At 40.7% G+C, this 19,734-nt stretch overlaps 1 protein-coding gene across 1 annotated transcript in view; it reads right to left on the bottom strand.

Moving 5' to 3' along the window:
• Positions 1–18,273, bottom strand: part of NCAM1 (neural cell adhesion molecule 1) — a 216,892-nt gene extending 198,619 nt beyond the window's left edge. The window contains 1 exon segment of the mRNA XM_025207638.1: positions 17,766–18,273. Within this exon segment, the coding sequence (XP_025063423.1) occupies positions 17,766–17,817 (52 nt within the window). The 5' untranslated portion in view covers positions 17,818–18,273.
• Between the last annotated feature and the right edge of the window lie 1,461 nt (positions 18,274–19,734).

Genomic DNA, 19,734 nt, shown 5'->3' with positions numbered 1-19,734 from the left:
CTTTCCCTAAACAATAAATCCATCTGAGCACAGTATATGCTTTATGGCTATTAGCACAAAATAACCAAACCATGGAAACTCTCATGACCTACCTAAGACCCTAAGACAAATGAAACATGATTAAATAATTCTTTTGCTGGCAAAATAATTAAGAATGCAGAAATACTTCCAGCTTTGCTTCAAATGTCAGGCATGACATACAGCTGAACAGTCCAGCAGACATGCTTTACCCCTGAAATTTCCAGGTGGGTCCATGTGCCGCTGTGGCAATTTATGAATAGACTGTTGGCAAGTGATGCCTCTCAACCTAGTATCCTACATACCTAACTGTGGCATACAGTAAAAGCTCAACAGAGCTATTAAGGTGAAACCAGTCTCTAGTTTGACATGCCTGTCTCCCAGTAGAACCAATGATCTTGTGTGGCTGACATATTTTTTCATTGGTCTAATAACCCTTGATTATATATAGGTATGCCCTCAACTGAAATTGCACTTCCCAAATATTTAAACTTTGCAACAAAGCAAATTACATCTTCTTAAATCCATTCACAACTGTTGTCCAAAGATTGATAGGTCCCCTTGCAATCTCTAAAAAAAACCAGAAACGCCTTTCAAACAGGCCTCCCATTGAAGTATACCCAATGAAGTAAAACTGACCAACCATGACAAAACAAAGTCCATCAAATCCTTTCATTTCCTAACGTTTACAGAGATTTTTTTTTAATGGGAAAGGTTCAACCATTGTTACAATCTTCCAAAAACACTGCTCTTTTATGTTCTACACCTTTCCTTTCCTTTTTCATGTCCTTTTGATAAGGTATTGAGCAGAATTTACAGTTCTGTTGGAATCTGACATTGCCGCCCTGCAAGTGCTTCTGCTACGGCCTGTTCTACACCCAGTAAGATTATAAAGGAGTCTCTGCTTGTATTTCTGTGTAAAACTTACTACTGTTATTTACTACAAAGGTTGGATCTGGGACTACACAGTCTTTTGCATGTTTCAATAATGCAGCTAGACAAATGCCCCTGTATGCAGATGTGGTTACCCGACTTCTACATGTTGGCAGAGCTTCCAAGACATAATCTACCTTCAAGTACCTTATCTTGTAAACAAAAATAAGATTGGTTTGAATTTTACCCTGAGGAACATTTGATTACATATTAGATCATAAAAGTAAGCCTTGTTCAACTCATTTTAAACAAGTACATGTTTGGGTTGAATAGGATTCTCCATCTTAATGTGTTTCCTTTAAAAGATCATTCTTTTTTCATGCCTACATTGTATGTTTGCATTCACTGCATACAACATTAAGTATATGATGAATGCATTACAATGTGACAGTCTACTGAAAAGTATTTGGACTTAAATATTTTGAGAAAACAGGTTTCCCTCGCTTTATGTGGGTTCTGTATCTGGAAATTCGCTCTTATATGATGACCCTTTTTATACCAAAAATTTGTTATATGTGAGGTAAATTCACTCTTATGCGATTGGTGTGGTGGAAGCCCGCAGTCAGCTGCTTTGTGCAGTGCATTGTGGGAGTGATGCACAGCAAAATATAGTCTCAAAGCCTCCCTCAGCTACCCCCAGCCTCACCCCACTGGTGTTGGAGGGTGATGAGAGTCCTGTGCCTGTTGATTCTCCTATGGATGTTACCCTGCCTGTACCTCCTACCAGTGATGCGGAGTCTAACACGGAAGACCCTTCGCCACCCTCCTCACACCAACTAAACATTTACCACCGCCCTGTGCTTGTGTGCACTGTCTGCTGTTGGTGAGTACCAAAATTGTCATGTGAACGTAATAGAAATGGGTCTGGAGGTCAGTACAGTCCAGGTCTTGGAACGTATCCCTATTTGTTACATTGTAAAGTGGGTTCTCTTTATGCAAATTTGAGTTAGGCATCATTTTCCAGGAACACATGTGCAGCATAAAGCGAGGGAAACCTGTAGTTCCAGGTGTGGTAAACCACCAGAAACAAAGGAAAGGAGACTATGGATCCAAATGTCTACAGTTAAGGGGTTACTTATCAATCTGAATTTATACACCTGGCAGATTCAAAGCACCTGGGAAGCAGACCTGTTTCTAGATTCCCCTCCAAACCAGAACCAACACAATGGTGTTTCTTTCTAACCAAAGATGCACACATACAGAGCAGTACCAAAGTAACTGCAGTGATTTCACTACTTATTTTTGATTCAGACTTGTGTAACTGAGACATGCATCTGGCATTGGGTCCACTGATCAAGATCTCTGATGAGATATAAAAAAAAAAACAGACCTCAATAATAAAAATGGAAGGCAATTTCAATGGCATCTCTCCAGCAATCAAAATAAATATGGTAGTCTCTTCCAGAGAACTGACAAATGAAATAAAAATCCAAATACAACTAAAGTATATATCCAGTTTTTAACCCTGAGATGGCTGTCTCCGAGTAATGGAGATCCAGGCTTCTAGATAAGCACACAATTAGTTTATTTTGTTTTCCCATGGTAAAACATTATTTCATCATGAATGAGATCACACAAAGAAATATACTCTCAACTCAAACCATAAAGGCATGTTCATATTCCACGTTTTCTCAAAAATGGGAGCTGAGTGTAAACTTGTCAGTATTAAAATTCATCATTAACATCAAAATGGCTTACAAAGCATATCAAACTCAACTGTAATGTTCATGGAGTGAGCACAAGCGACCAACACAATCATTCCATCTCACTGGGGTAAGCTATGTTCTCCTCCATTCTTATTCATATTTTTCCACACACTGTTTTCGCTCACTTTGCAAAGGCATAAATGACTGCAACAAGACAGAACACAGTGAAAAATCAGGCGCCATCTATATTTATTCTCTTAGGCACCATGCTCTTTACAGTGCCAAATATAACTAGCAGATAATACTCTAGAGGTAAATAACCCCACGTACACCAACACACACAAAAGTTACAGCAGAAGATTTAACTTTTGTAAAGGTTGCAACGGATAAAATGAATAAGTATGCATGCTACATACAACATTCGGAGTACATATTCATCCTGAAATATTTGTTCTATAGTCTCATTTTTAGGAATATATATTTATCTCAACATTATTTCCAATACTGAGATGTTCCAGGAACAAAACAAAATTTAAAAGGAGCCTACACTTAACAATGCTCTCACTGGCTCAACCCTAGTTTTTTTTTTTTAATTAATCAAATATATAAATGAAGGTATTTTAAAATGTTTCCCAATCCGGTGCAATGTCAGGCAGAGATATTTTTAGTTCTAATCCATTTAAAGTGCTAAATTCCAAGGGAATCAGCAGCACTGATTCACTCACTTCAACTAGATGCTTATGGTCCCAGCACTCAGCCACAGTCTTCAAGAACAAGGGGATGAGATAAAACCATTTTTGTGATAAGAAAACATTCTTGTTCCACTTTTTTCTTTTTTTTTACTTGGAGCTACTTGTGTATGCCCAATAAATAATGAATTACAACTGCATTTGCAGACAAAAGACATAGCAGAGATAAGTAAACAATGCAGGGCCTGAACACAACACAACTACAGTGTAGGATTTACCATTTTGATCTCAAGGCTCATTTGCATGTACTAATTTAAATCCATAAGAAGCCACTGTTATGAATCTCCAAAAGCTTCTTATTCTACTTATTGCATTAATTATTCTGTAGACCTGGTGGAGTAATGGCACAGCTGAACTCACAGCAGGCTACAGAGCAAGAAGAAAATGGAATCCTTTTTTCTTGGACGCTAGCAACAAAAATTATGATTTCCCTCCCATTTGGCTTGTGGTTAACTTCTGGGTTGTATTCATGACAAAACTATATTCTTCATCTATCTGGTTTTTCCTTTGGCCCAAGTGACTTTAAAAATCCATACATAACAACATTTCCACATGTATAGGTTAGCAGTGAATTCAGCTGTTACTTCCTGGTTTAGGATTTTTCAAGCAGGTGTAGAAGCAACCAAAACAGAGAGAGATCCCATTGAAAATGCTAAGAGCTCTAATTCAAAGAGAGGCAAGTACTTTTCATCAACAATATTATTAAAAATAGTATACAATTTATTGTGCCAGCTTTTCCTCTTCTCTCATTTTACGCAAGTTGAATATTACTATTTTTAGCACTGATGTGACACATCAATTTAAAAATTACACACTTCTGTCTGAAAGGGGTTTTTTTCCTGCTATTGTTAACATAGCACCTAAAATCACAGTTACTGTAAAAGAAGTGATAAATATTTGAGGTTTGTTACTCTGTGCGTTTACTATATGTTGTATAATCAGCACTGATTGCTGTGGTCCTCACCAGATCCTGTTCCAAGTGGTAGGCACGAGTCTACAGTCTTGTCTTCTCTATTTAAAAATTTCTGTAGTACAGCATGTATTTAAAAAGCACATATAAGCACCTATGTAGACTTGATGAAAATAAAACAGAATTTTCACTGGCAGCACTGTAACAAAATATCAAATCACTATTAATATAAAAGTAAAAGTCTATGAAATATTGAAAATACGGTCCTTTTATTTGTTAAATGTTACTGCAGTTTAAGTGCAAGAATTGCTTTTGTTTTTTATTACCAAGTAAAAACCCTAATTTTTTCAACATGTAGAGCAGATTATCACATCTCACTGCAATTCTTGTTAACCTATATAAAAACATCATGCATGATCAATTTGAAAATGTAAATGTACTCTCATTCAGCTATTCAAGTATTATGAAAAACGTAAAACTGCTGAAGGTCTGATCTCAGAGGAGAAGGGAAAGGATGGAATCTAAGATCAGTAACCATTCTTTGTACATGCGTATCCAACTACTGAAAGGCAGTTAAGGACACGCATCCAAGCAAAGAGTTTGCCTCCTAATAATGAGCAAAACTATGCAAAAACCAACAAAAACCTTGCACTCATCAAAATGCCTCTGCTTCATATGGATACTGGTAAAAAGTCTCTGTTGTGAGAGAAATCAGTTTTAGGGGGCCTAAACTAAGTAATTTTGATTTTTCAAAACTGAAAACCATTGTAGCTGCTTAGCCTCATCTCACATTAGCATGAAACATCAAGTCTCACTTTCCTCCCACGTGTAGAAGTAAACCCACACAAATGGCAGCACGAATAATATCTAACATTTATGTAACACTTTTTAATCCATAAATCTCCAAAGTGTTTTGCAGAAGAGCTCAATATCATCATCCACACTTTACAGATGGAAAATTTAAAGTACAGGTAGGGAACCAATTAGCCCAAGTCCTCCCAGCAAAGCAGACCCAGTTTTCAGCCAGTGCCCTATCTGGTGGTCCTTGAACATACTGCTCCCTCGGCTCAGCTTAATAAATGCAGCGTCATCCACATGAAATCTGGAACCAGAAGTAGCGTAGACAAAACCAGAAGCAGCAACAGTGCAGGTGCCTTAGTGCAAGGCACTCTGGACAGAGCTATCTTGGGTAATTCTGTGAAAGTCACCTCCCAAACCATGTCATACAGCTACATTAGAGTAAAATGGCAGCATAATAATTAATTAGCTCTGCTTCTCTCATCATGACACTGCCTGGCACTATGGGAATATTTTGGTAGGCCAGCACTCCAGACTCCCAACCCATCCTGTGCCGATTTCTGTGTCATCTGCTGCACCTCCATTGACCATTAGTTTGTTACTGCCTACCAGTGAAAACCATTTCAATAGGCCAGTGTTTCCCAACCTTTTCCAGCCCAAGGCATATTTACATTAATAAAAATTTTCTGCAGCACTATGTTGCCCTCCCTAAATGCAGTCTGTTGAGCACACACAGACAAAACTCTAATTAGGGTCGAGACTGACTTGACAACTCTGAATCCAACTGGCCCTAAATCACGTATAAAATCTCTACTGCTTGGGGAAAGGTGCCGAACTTGGGAGAGAAGAAGCAGAAGATACTTTCAGTGAGGGAAAACTCCCTCCCTGCAGCCTGCCCACTTTTTTGGTCTTTCAAATTCATTAGAACTACTGGAACATATCAATCACTAAAATCTCCATTGGTAACTCATTACCACGTTCTGGACCAATTCTTGAGTTGCTGTTTTAAATTCAGAACGATGCAAATACAAAAGATGCAGCTCTGCTGTATAGCATCAACACATCATAATACTCTACTTTGTATGGCAGCCATCACTACAGCAGCTGATCTACTCACCCCAAGGAGACAGCAAACTGTATGGAAATAACAAGTAAGCAGTAACAGTACCTGAGCTTATAAATGCTTTATGCTAATTAGCAACCTCAAGTGAGGGAAGGAAGAAACCTGCTATTTCTAATCCCTCTAGCTGGGGAATAGTGACAGGTTAGAGTAGGAAAAGGTGAGTGAGCTCCAGAAAAGCCAGTAAAGCTTTACAATACCACGCAGCACAACAAAGCAAATGACTGCATTTCATAGACCTTTGTACAAATGGTTGCCAATGAAGTCAGAGCACTGATCTCAAGGACCTAAGAGATCCCTTCCAGTCCTGGATTCTTATGGAGATAACCTGATTGTGACAACAGGGATGTTGATGGGACCACTCAAAAAGCCAGGCAATGACAAAAGCTCATGATAACCCAGATCGGTTTAATCAAAATGCAATAAAATGATACATTATTTTCCTACACGCTATTAGAACCATGGCAGGTCAAATAATAAATAGTAAATACCTTATTGTGCTTAGTAATATTTTAAGTTAAGTGGGGAGGGGGTTCCCCCTAAAAAATATCAAACCACTAGAGAGTATATAATAAATACTAAAGGCCATAGAAACCCTGCAGCCAAGCAGTAGGAGGCATCCCTCAGATCAAAGAGATTATATGTTCCTAAAGCATTTAAGAAAGTACGGAGTCATTTGGTATGTTTGTTCACAATCCTCAAAAACATATTATAATTCTAAGAGATTACGTTTTGCAAACACCACAATTAGAATACATTTATAGTGGTTCATTTTTTACACTTTGCAGGTTTATAACATTTTTAAAGAAATAGTACAACTGACCATAACTGTTGATTATATTTTCCTCAAACAATATACAGAAGTATTTGACAACTGTGATGTTTCTTCCAGTATTAATTCACTAGAAGAACCAAAAATGTAATTATCTGACAGAATCGGACATATTTGGGGTGTTAGATTCAAAATTCTATACTGTATATTTGTCATGACGACTGTTATAAACATATATGCAAATAGTATTGAGAATCATGTATAAACCAACTAAAAGGAATGTAAACACAGGGATAAATAAACATGGCTTTGAAATGCATACAAGAGTCAGCTGGATACATTGTGTATAACAGTACTTAAGCTATTGTAATAATTCAGTAAATAAATATATATAAAGAGTAATACATGCAAATATAACTGCTTACTTATCTGATTCTGTTTATCTAATAGTCCTCAAGATTTTTTTTAAGCCTACAATTGCTCTTAACTCACACACACTATTTGTATTTCTCACTTTTGGTATTTTGACTATACAGTGGTAAAGATAGATGGGATAAAATAGTAATGGCACCTTGAAGTGGGCTTTTTTCCCCCTTTTGATTAATTAATAGGCAACCATGGATCCTCTGGATCACAATATACACGTAAGAGAAATCTATGAGCATCACACCAAGACCTTTGACATTTATGCCTAGGCAAGAGTATGGAGGAGTGGAGGCTGCCCAAGACCTACTTAAACCACTGAGACAGAATCTAAAGGCCAGAGGACCGAGTGCAGACATTCAGTGGCTCGATGACTGTAGCTTCTGCCAGAGAGCAACAGATAAAAACTGCTCCGGACTGCCTAATGCCGCAGCAAGGACACGCTTATGTTAGGGGGACGTCCCTTAGCCATTCTCCAACCAAGGAGAACCCACAAGGCAGCGGGGGTCAGGGTTTCTGGACACCCTCTACTCTCCTTACTCTGGAGGTTGCAACATTATGGTGTTTCATAAGAGCTATCCCACCAGGAGTAGCCCCATCACGTTGCCAGTCAGATGCAGAGCTTGTGTGTACTATGAAACCATTTTCTTTACATACACTGTATTATGTTACAGTATACCCTGCAGTGATGTATGTACAATACAAATCACTTAATTCTGACGAAACAAAAGAAAAAAATACCACTGAAGACCCTCATATGTCTTTTCCTCTTTCCTAGAGGAATAGCAGCACAAAAATGAGACTCCTAATACTTTCCCAACATTAACTGTACCTGTTCAACTGAAAAACAAACACCACATATTTTACTATTATAAAAGACAACAACAAAAGCATCAGAGGTTCAGTTCCTGTGATTAATTTCTGGAAAGACTCTCTCAAGTTCAAGCAGCTTCACCCAGAATCAGAATATCAAAGCTCAAGAATTTTTCTGCAGTCTGTAATTATTCAAAGGAGGATAATTATTTTTTAAACTCCTACAAATGTACATTATTTCATTTGCAACCTTGCCAAATTCACATTAAAAAGAAAATGATAATTTTATAGCTTGACTAAACTAATTAATGTCACCACAAAGAAAGACATCAAACCACTAGGTAGCAAAAAGTTAAGCAAAGGAAGCATGTCGTTTTTCACAGCCTAGCTGTTACTGATCAATAGTAGTCACTGTTGGTTATTGATTAAACACAAATACATAGGTTTTTTCTCTGCTTTTATGGGTGTATATAATAATGATATTTACCATTTGAAAAAAATATTCCTTGATAGATTCCTTTATTCTACATACAAATGGAAAAAAAATAATATAGATACATGGCTATACCAGCACTCATCTCCACTTAAAACAGTAGCTGTTGGCAAGGCTATGGCCCATAACCCAGAATGGACTCATTCTTCCCATTATACCACAACCTTGTTCAAACCTTAGTTTCACCACAGATAAAGGTATATTGAGAAAAGTAGCCTGGGAGAGAGATCGCCCTCTCCAAAAAGTGGTTACCACTCCCAAAACTCACATTTTAAAAACTCAAAAAAAAATATGACTTCATTTCCTTGCAAAAAAAAAAAAAAGCCTCATCTCAACCATCAACTTGACATTTTTCTGCCTCCTATAAGAATATCATACATAAAAGTAACAGCAAACCCAAGATTTTCCTTTTCTGGACCTGCAATTTTAGTAAAAGAAACAGAGACAAGTATAGACAAGGGGCCTTATTCAACACTGCAATACTCCACTTTAATACCAGAGCAACACAGTTGCACTTGTATAAAACTAAAGTAATTGAGTGGTGAATCAGGCCTAGAAATCTATTTTCCTCTGAAAAAATAGGTTGCCTGAAAAAAAGTCTCCCGAATCGCTACATATTGCACATCTTCCACAAGGACGGTGGCTGAGAAACCCACAGTCATCAACACAATAGAAGGCAAAGATAAAACATCACACACATCACCAGTATGTTACTGCAATTCTTTCTTACATGATAAGATAACCCAAGGGCTATTTGTGCAGGTACCTTAGCGTATCTTTAGTGCTATAGATTACATCACACAATGATGAGCCCCTCCTCTCTTAAGCCTGCCCCCAGAACTCGGGCTCCTTACAAGCTAGGACTGCTCCACATGAAATGCAGTGACCAAATGCGACTGTTCTTCCACAAAACACTGCACTAATTCTCCTGCATTCAGTCTTTCCACTTGAATGGAATAAAAACCCTTTTCAGCACAACAATTACAATTCCCCCCTTTTTTTCTCAGGCACACTATGGGACTCCTCAGAGCATGCACAATGCAAATAAGGCAAACTTCCTTTCAAAGAGTGATTAATATGCAAAGACAGCCTGCTTTTTTAGAGGGATGTGAAGAACCACCAACAAGCATTTCTAAACTCCGAGGTTTCTTCAATTATTTCCACTGTTTATTTCTAAACATAAGATTATGCAATAACACCAAACATTAGGACCTATTTGCCAATATTATGTAAACAATGCCAAATTGGCTGTTTCAATCTTTTGTATCATATTGAAATCTAGGCTCCACTTCCTTAGCTATGAACACAGTGGCAAACCTAGTTTTTCAACTGCTAATCCTTAATGATAGTACTGTTTGCTTAAAAATGACTACATTTAAACCCAGAATGAACTGAGTACCTTCCTTCCTAAAAGTCCAAAAATTTCTTGAAGGCAAAGAACTTCACAAGTCACAAAACAGATCTAAGACAATACCATTCATTTACTAAGCAGTAGTAATTTAAATGACACGTAATAATGAAGACCTTGCTGCTTAATTAAACATAAGACACTTGAGACAATTTCTTAAAATGTTGTTTCGGAGTGCTTGTTGATCTTTGGACAAGATACGTGAGAAATGTAAAGACCTATTCAGAATCTGAGACATCGTTTTTTCTATTTGCATGAATAAAAGTTTCACCACCCTCTATTCTTCGTCTCTTGTCACCTTGTCAACATCACTTCATCTATACAACTAGGCCAGGACCCTCCTGTGGCATGAACTTTCCACTTCAAGCACCAATAAACCATACTTTGCCTAAAATGACCTCAAACTGTAGCCTGAATATGTTAGGCGACTCATTTCTCATTCTAAACCCTTTTGAGTTCTTTACGGGCTCAGCATCCTTTAAGTATCCAGACAGTTTTGAAAACTTTTTCACCCCCCACTTCAGACTCACACCTCAAGTTAGTGATCGAGTAACTTTGTGTTAAGCCTAAAACAGTGACAGAAATTACAGATACACATTTATCTTTCTTTGACACTTCCAGGTTGACTCATGCATCATTCGCTATAAATCAAGAGTGCAACTGAAGCTGAAATACTTAAACTATTGGCCATTACATCTATTTTTATAGCCACAATCAGCATTCAACAAAATCAACAATTCCTATGCACTGTATTGGCCAAATCATGAAAATATGAAAAGTACCAATCCACCTTGATTTTGCATGACCCAGTTATTATAAAATTTAAAAAAAAAGCTTTCACCTCTAAGTAAAATATTGTGGTTTTTTTCCCAGAAAAGATGTGAGGGTAACAATATCTAGAGTACATAAACAAAATATTGCAAAATCTTTCTTAAAATTAATTTTCCCTACCCTTGTGTCCTAAAATTATTCTGCTTGCTTGATTCATTGTGTGGGTTTTGTCCAAAGGGTGTGAACCAACAAGCGCTTTCCATACTAACAGCTGACAACTATTCTTGCTAGTTTTCTTCTTTTTTTTTTTAGACCTGTGACTAACACTGCAAAAATCTTCAATGTTAGCAAAGCTTAAAAGGAATGTGTAAGACAAAAGATTTTTATTGTCACCCAGCCTAATAAGAGGCAAATCTCAAGGGATGATATCTCTTGGCTGTTCTTTGAACAATGAATTACAGTTCAATATTGTCAGACGGAGAAAAGCAAGCACAAAAGTCTAAAAATATTCATATTGAATTCTTTTTAGTAAAACATCCTTACAAAAAACACTATCTATTTTCAAATAACTATTTAGCAGAATATTCACTTCTTGCCACATATTCCATTTCCCAAAGATTTGATTTGAATTGTGTTTTGAAAGTTCATATATGACTTAACTGGCTACCATCTTGAAAGGATGTAAAAACTAAACTATCTTATGACTTATGTAACAGAAGAGATATGGACTTTGAAAGTTTTTTATTCTTTGTTCTATGGAAAAAATCTAATCGGAATTTGGCTTAGAATAGGAAATCTCTTTTATGGATTTTTTTTCTTCACAACACTCTACCTAACTTGGGGTAAATCAGGACACCCTCGATCCTCCAGTCCTCACATTATAGTTCTGCAGATCTCTGCAGTTGTCCTCTCACAAGAGCTAGGATGCGAACAGTTGGAAAATCAACCAATTTTAGATTGTTCCTAATAATCTAAACTTAATATTTTTGCATCAGATTTTCAAATAGAGACCATCTATGCCATCACAAACTGCAAGTATAAATTAAGTGCACACTCAGTGGGGGCTGGAAAGGGCGGGGGTTGTGCTTGCAGTTGTAGGTCATCATGGTTCTGATCTAAAGCCTGCTGATGTCAAGACATCTGCTGACTTCTTGGGACTATGGAGCAGATCTTTCTAGGGCAGGGGTGGGCAAAATGCGGCCGAGGGGCCAGATGCAGCCCACCAGGCCATTCTATCCAGCCCACAGGGCCCCTAAAAAATGTAGTAAATTAACATTTATCTGCCCTGGGCTACCTGTCATGCAGCCCTCAATGGCTTGCCGAAACTCAGTAAGCGGCCCTCTGCCCAAAAGAATTGCCCACCCCTGTCCTAGGGTGCCAAAGTCCCCAACAGATAGCTCAGATATCTTGGGGGATGCAGGACAGGAACGGAGGGAGAAAGACAGATTCCCTGATTTGGGGTAAGAAAAGATGCTTACCTATGGCTGAGCTGAAAATCTGACTATTTTAAATGAGTGATTTGACTATGAATATATTGCAAAAAGTTGAAGAGAAACCCTTAAGCCTTCAGGAGCAAACACCACAACTGCCCAAAGCATCCATCTCTCCCTTGTTTCTGTTGTAAATACATTTCAACCAATTCAGTAATGCAAACAAATGCTGTATATGCATATCAATTATTCACCTCTTACGTGTGATATATCTTAAGCTAGTTAACTTATCTAGCCAGGAAGTACTAAAAGAATATTCCCAAAAGCATCTTCTTCAGTGTAGCTGTTAATGTATGATTTTATGACATCCTGGCTCTCAGTGGGAAAGGCTGACTGCGTTTCTAAGAAAATGAAGGAACCATTACTGGAAAGATGATGGCTCGCCCACTTGTTTGCCTATTTCATCTGCTCCTATCGCAGATTCTGGAAGAATTAGGCACTTTCAAAATATGCAACACACTCAAGGTTCTTACAAACACAATTCCTAGAAAACCTGAGCCATTTCCAACAAAAGTGCCAGCCACATCCTGCATCTCCCACTCTCTCCCACCTTCAGGAAAGGTCTGAGAGAACAGACGAATAATGACAGCATGCTTTGGAGGTCGTCAACTGAGAGAATGAAGTCCAGAATTTCCAAATGCCACCACGTAGTGAAAGAAATGCAACCACCAAAACAAAAAACAGACTCCTTCCTAGTCTAGTACAGATTGCATGATCTCCAAAGATAGCTGCCACCTTCATGTATAAAAAAAATCCACCATTTACTAGTAAGAGAGAAAGAATGAACTCTGAGACCAAAATCAGCAGGCGTTAGCTCAGCTGATGTCAACTGAATGCACACGTTCTACAGCAAAGCCGAATCTGGGCAGTAATCTGCTCCCAAAAGGTATGCTTCCTTCCTGGCAACACAGGAAGGAGCCTCTTAAGTCTCTGAGTCATTTTCACTAAGACTGTCATCGTTTTACCTTTGGTCAGACAATAATCTTACAAAAAATATCCATAACCTCTCTCTCATAAGTGACAAAACTGAAGTAACCTCAAATTTTCGCAGCTGGAATCCAACTCCAGATGAAGTGAAAGCCAAAATCATCAAGCCTTGGTCATTTTCAGATCAACTATAATCTTCATTATGTGCCCTGTGCATTTTGGCACATTTTCTGCAGCATTCATATTCGGTAGGTCTGAGAGATCCAGGTATGACTCATCCAAGAGAGTAAATACCTGCTTTCCCATCCTGTCCTGATACTGCTGATGAAGTATAAGGTATCAGGAGCGAAAAGATGATTTCCCTTTCCACTTTTTTCCCCTTGATCCCTTATCTATTTCTTTTCCCTTGGGAGAACACTCCAACATTAGCATTGTAAACTAAAAACTACGTGTAAAATACTCATTCCTCCACTTACTCGTGACTCCCTCAGAGATGTATAAACGCAATGCATTAAAAGTGCCTGAAAGCCTGCCATTTGGCTCTCAGGGTAACATCAAAAGGCAATACTACTAATGAGCAGCTGCAGCAGAGAGGCTGCATTTCAACACCATGAACTAAAAGGGCATAATGGCACTACAGCCAAACCCAACTAATTTGCATCCCTTTGCATCAGCAAGGGTTTCAAAGTTTGGCAATGTGCTCTCTCAAACAAAAGGAGCCATAGCCATCACAAATCTGATTGTCAAATTTGCTTCTGTGATTTTGATGGCTGACAAATGTCTGTGTGCCCAGCGGCTCTTTTTTTCCAATCAAGATTTGAGACTGGGGGGGGGGGGGGAGAACCAACACATCAAGTCCTTCGCAGTCATGCGCAAAGCATCTCATTAAGCAGCAGAGAGATGCCTGGGAGCTGTAGTTCTGTTCACAGCCACACCTATGGCCAGGCTACACCCAAATATGCTAAATATATATAGAAGGCAATTAGAAGGAGTAGGAATTTTTTTTTTTAGTTGGTGTTTCAATTATTTTTCAAACTTCCCCATTTACAGTTGAATCAGTTTACTCGCTCATTCTCAGATCTCACATCTCCACCATGATATAAAATAGATAATAAAAAAAACCAAGTCATTTTGTTTCATTTAAAAAAAAATTTTAAACCTCTTAATGGATCCACATGCATTCTTCAAATCATTTCTTTAAGAACACATATTCCCCAAAATGAGACAGAGCTTCTTCCCTAACTGGTTGTGGGGAAATTTCTTTTAAAAATCCCCAGCCTTTGCCTGACTGTTCGTGAGATGAGACAGAACAGAATTCTCCTCCTGATGGATGAAATTCATACTAAAGCATGCTGTCCTGAAAAAACAATACTACAAAAGCCACCTGAAAAATAAGAACCTGCACACACTCCATACACACAAGCAGAAGATGTGTTGATTGATCAATAAAATGCAGGATGGTCTTTTATAAGAAGAAAATAAAATGTGCTTTTGTCTTACTAGCGCTTCTTGCTGTTCCCTGCAGACTGATGGCAGCAGGTGCAGTACCCCGGCCTTCTCCCTCCTCCCCCAAAAATTGGTTCTGCTTTTCTGACACCCAGTCAAGGCAAACCCACGGCATTAAAATAAAAAGTTCATGCCTTCTTTTAACAACCAGAAGCCCATCTCTCCTTATACCCTAAGGCAAGAAGGTCTATCCGTAAAATATATTTCTGGATACCAGCCAGGAAAACATGAAGGCGCTTTCAGTCTGGAGAGCAGCCACAGTCCTTTAACACTCCTAAAGACTTAAACACTGGGAATTCATTAAATTTATATTAAATTTAATGTTCTTTAAAAAAAAAATTAACCATCAGGTCAGGACTCTTCCCGTCCATATGTCAACAGTGTGAAGTTTATACAAAATAGTCTATTATTTAAGAAACCATAGTTCTCAGGGTGTAAACGAAAGGAGATGAGCCATCTGTTGTGTCTATAAATCAACCTCCGAGTTATAAAAGAATGTTGTTTTAATTTAAGAGTAAATTAAGGCGTTACTATCCCAGGACACAGGAATATATACAAAAGACAGGGTTGTTTTAAAAGATGCAAAGGGAATGCTTTTGTTCCCACCCCCCAGGGTGACCGCTTCTCAGACAATCCTCCATTCAGGGTCCCCTCACCAATACACATCTATCTCCTGCATTTTCCTACAGTTAAGATACTGTAAAGAGAGAATGGGGTTTTAATTAGCATTACCACGGTTCATATCGCTACCTCTTTTTCTTCCTTGGCTTTCCCTTCTTTAGTGGCTTCTCACTCCCTCTCATGGTGGGGCGGGGAAGACAGGAGGTAGGGCTCAGCAAATTAAAGCAGGATCCCTTAAGACTGAAGGCACCAGAGGTGGGCTGGGTGTTGCTTGTATTATATATTGTGTTGTTGCTTTGTTTGGGCTTTTTAATATTTTGGGGGGTTTTTTTTCAGTTCTCCATGCAAGGCGGACTTAACAGTCAGATTCAATCCTTGCCGCTCCTTAAGCGCTCTGGCATTTGTTAATGTTATTACTGGAAAAATAACCTTTTGAGTGGGGCAGCAGGTGATATGTGCATATATATATATTTCCCTTTCATAAAGCATTGCTTACCTCAGTCTGTGTGTTGGAAAACCCACTTTCTTCCTCCTCCACATATTGAGAATACCTTGCATGAATGTGCCTGTGTGTGCAATGGCTGGGGAAAGGTAGGTGTCTAGCTTTGCATGCATGCATGTGTGATGTGGTGGCTGGGGAAAGCGAGGTGTCTAGCTGGATAAAGGGGGAGAAGAAGAAGGTAACTGGTGATAGTGAGCAGAGGGTGCGGCGGGGGAGCATGGTAGCGTTAAGCTTCGAGCTTCCAGCGAGGAGTCAACACTCTCCCTATTGGGATTTTAATCTAATGGGGAATAATGCACATTAAAAAACCCACTCAAACAGCAGCTTTAGAGCAATGCCTAGGTTAGGAAGAAGCTGAATAGTAACATGGGATGGGGTTGTAGCTGGGGTGCATTTGAGGCGTGTCGGGAGCAGAAGCAGGACAAGGCAGTGACTGTGGATGCCTGTTGGCAGCTCCGATTAGGGACGGTAGTAATTATGCAATCCCTGAAATGACTGTGGCTGGTCCTGAACATGGGTGGAGCAGCAGTAGCCATGATTGCCCAGACACAGGCAAGAACCGTCAGCCCGTGATGAGACCCTGGGGAGTGGGAACAGCTGCGACCAAGGTGGGGTGGGGTGGGGTCGTTTTGGGCAGGAGCACAGGTGTGTTGCAAAGGTAGGGCTCTGCCATGGCAGCTGGAGGGTCCTGCTGAGGGTTTGGGGGAGGGCTGCGGTGGACCAGACATAGGATCCCGATGGCAAGTTGGGGGGCAAACATACGGGGGCAGGTTGATGGGAGCAGCTGCAAGCTGGAGTGCACGGGGCTTGGACAGGCCACTTTCCAGCCGCTGTGGAGGGCGGCAGGGCCCTTGTGCATGGCTGACTGGGCGAGGTGGCACCCCAGCTCCAAGGGAGCCACATGATGCCAGGGGGCAGACACACACGGGTGGGCGCCCAGCTCCAGGGGAGCCGCACCCTGTTGGGGGGCAGACACACAGGGGTGGGCGCCCAGCTCCAGGGGAGCCACATGATGCCAGGGGGCAAAGATACACAGGGGCACCCAGCTCCAGGGGAGCCCCACAATGACGTCACTTGACCCTGGTGCTCTTTCCTGCCCAGGGCAGGGGGTCGGACAGGTCCCTTCTGACCCTAGAAATCTCTGCAATCCACCATGCCAGGGCGTGTGCATGGAGCACGGGGCAGCCTGGCCAGGAGGGGGGGGCACAATACGAGCCCCCCTCAGGTGAAGCTGGCATGGGAGGGGAGGCACTGAGGCGGCTGGGGGGGCAGCCTCGGAGGGCGGAGCCTCGGCGAACGTTGGGGCCCGAGCCCTAACGGCGTTTCCCGCTCGGGGCCGGCGGGCGCTGATTGGCTGCGCCGCGTTCCATTCCTTCCCCCCTTCACCCCACACATACGCACACGCACAGAGCGATTCCCCTATCGCGCGGCATCGCCACACCGTTTGCGGGCGAAGAGGAAGAGCATCCTCCTCTTCCTCAGCCCTTCACGCTGCATCTCCACTGTGGGCATCCCCCCCCCTCAAAAAAGAGTCTCCATTGTTTGCTGTGTGCTCAGCTGCAGGCAGCCCCTTTTCACACACCCCCCTCAAAAAAAAGAAAAGAAAAATGCCCCCTGCCTCAGCAATGCAGCAATGAAGGAGGGAGCGCTCCAGCCCCTGCCATGCTCTGGGGGGGGGGCATAAATCTGTGCAAGCTCTGGGCTTCTAGGAAACACACACACGCACAAAAGCAAAGCCCACTGCCTCCCTGCTCGCGCACAGCAGCCTCCAGCTGCACCAGCAGACCCTCAAACATGCAATGCCCCCCCTTCCTCCGGAGCAACCCCCATGCATCTCCCCCCAGATAACACAGGGATGCACGTACCTGCAGTCCCGAGGAAAAATAAAGCCCAGATGAGATCCTTAGTTTGCAGCATTGCAATCTGCTGATGGAGAAGTTGCTTGCAAAAAATATATAGATAGGTTTCCTTCAAGAGGAGCTGGTGCAGATGGGCATTCAGATACAATGCAAAATTTATTTATTTTTTTTAAGGATTATTATTATTATTGTTGTTGTTGTTTTGTTCAAATTGGGTTCGGGGTATTTTTGATTGGATTTTGCCAGCTGCTCTCGAGCTGCTTGCAGGAGCTGATCAGAGAATGAGTGACAGTCCCAGCCTCAGCACACACGCACAACAGAGATCCCTGCGCCGTCCTCGATTTGCTTTGGTGGGGTTGGAAGGGAGAAGGGGGTGGCACCTCACTGTGTTCTTCCACCCATGCTGGCCACAAATAGTACAGTGCAATAAGCATCAAGGAGGTACTGTAGAGAGACACAGGAGAAACGGTTGCAGCCGCCTGCAAAAGATGGTCTGGATCTGCACCGGGACTCACTCGCATCTACAGCAGGGGGTTGCTGCTTGGCTTGGCTTTGCAAGCGAGCTCCAGATGCATCTCCGGAGTGACATACAAAAAACTTGTCTCGGACCAACACGGCTAGCAAGTCTGCCCCTCTCCAGAAGGATGCATGCACATTAATTTTAGTTGGGCTAATCAAAGAGATCGCATCCACCCAAAGAACCTCGCCTGATATATCCATGCCATTACAATCTTTGCAATTCCCTATGCCTGATGAGATGTGCCTGTGTTGCAAGCTTGCAAATCAAGACAATTTTTTTGCAGATATCTAATTAAAAAAGATTGCATCCGGCCAAAGAACCTTGCCTGCCACATGCACATAGTCATGTCATTTAAAATGACCAGTGTCATGCTGGGCATGGATATGAATTTTGATTTCTGCAACTTTTAATAAGCTTTGCAATCTTCCATGCCTGATGAAGGTGCCTGGGTGGAAAGCTGAATTTTTTTTGCAAATATCTATTTGGTCTAGTAAAAGGGATCACATCCACCCAAAGAACCTTGCCTGCCACATGCACGTATTCATGTCATTTAAAATGACGAGTGTCATGCTGGGCATGAATATGAATTTTGATTTCTACTTTTGCCAATCTCCTATGCCTGATGAAGTGTGCCTGTGTTGAAAGCTTGCAAATAAAGATTTTTTTTTGCAAATATCTAATTGGTCTAATAAAAGAAATTGCATCCATGCAAAGAACCTGGCCTGCCACAAGCACATATAAGGCATGGCATTAAAAATGACAAGTGCCATGCTGGGCATGAATATTAATTTTTATTTCTGTAATTTCTACAGTCTTTGCAATCTCCTATGCCTGATGAAGCATGCCTGTCTCAAAAGCTTGCAAATATATATATACATTTTTTTGCAAATATCTAGTTGGTCTAATAAAAGATCTCACCTCTGCCACGAGTTTTGATTCCTTTCGTCTCCAGTGGTTCCCAAACTCTGACAGATTGTGCACCACCGATTCAAAATGATACAACCTTAAGTACCACCAGCAAATTTTTGTTATATAAAGTAATTATAATAAATCTATTAATGGGGACCACTGACAGGTTGTCTGCGTACCACCGGTGGTACCCGAACCACAGATTGGGAGCTGCTGCTGAGACCAATAGGGCTACAACCTGGATCCCTGACATGCTGGGCCTATTAATAAAAGGCATGGATGCACAAGGATGGAGCTGTTATTTTATTGATTGGCCTGTTTATTGCTTTGGAAACTTGTTTTGCAAAAGTAAAGTGTTATTTTGCCCAAAGACCAAGCCTGGGTGGATTTCAAAATAGTTCCTGTGATAGCCCACCTTGTTTTCAAAGACTTAGCAAAAGGAAACAAAACCAAGGAAGGTGGAAACAATGTCTTTTGGTCTGAACTCCCAAAGCCTGGTGAGGGTGGTTTCAGAAGTAGGGTTTTGGTCCTGTTTGCTAAGAAATG

This window comes from Alligator sinensis, unplaced genomic scaffold (genome assembly GCF_000455745.1).
Source record: "Alligator sinensis unplaced genomic scaffold, ASM45574v1 scaffold1241_1, whole genome shotgun sequence".
Classification (NCBI taxonomy): domain Eukaryota; kingdom Metazoa; phylum Chordata; order Crocodylia; family Alligatoridae; genus Alligator; species Alligator sinensis.
Note: the sequence above shows the minus strand (reverse complement) of the source record. Positions and strands in the feature narration are given on the sequence as shown.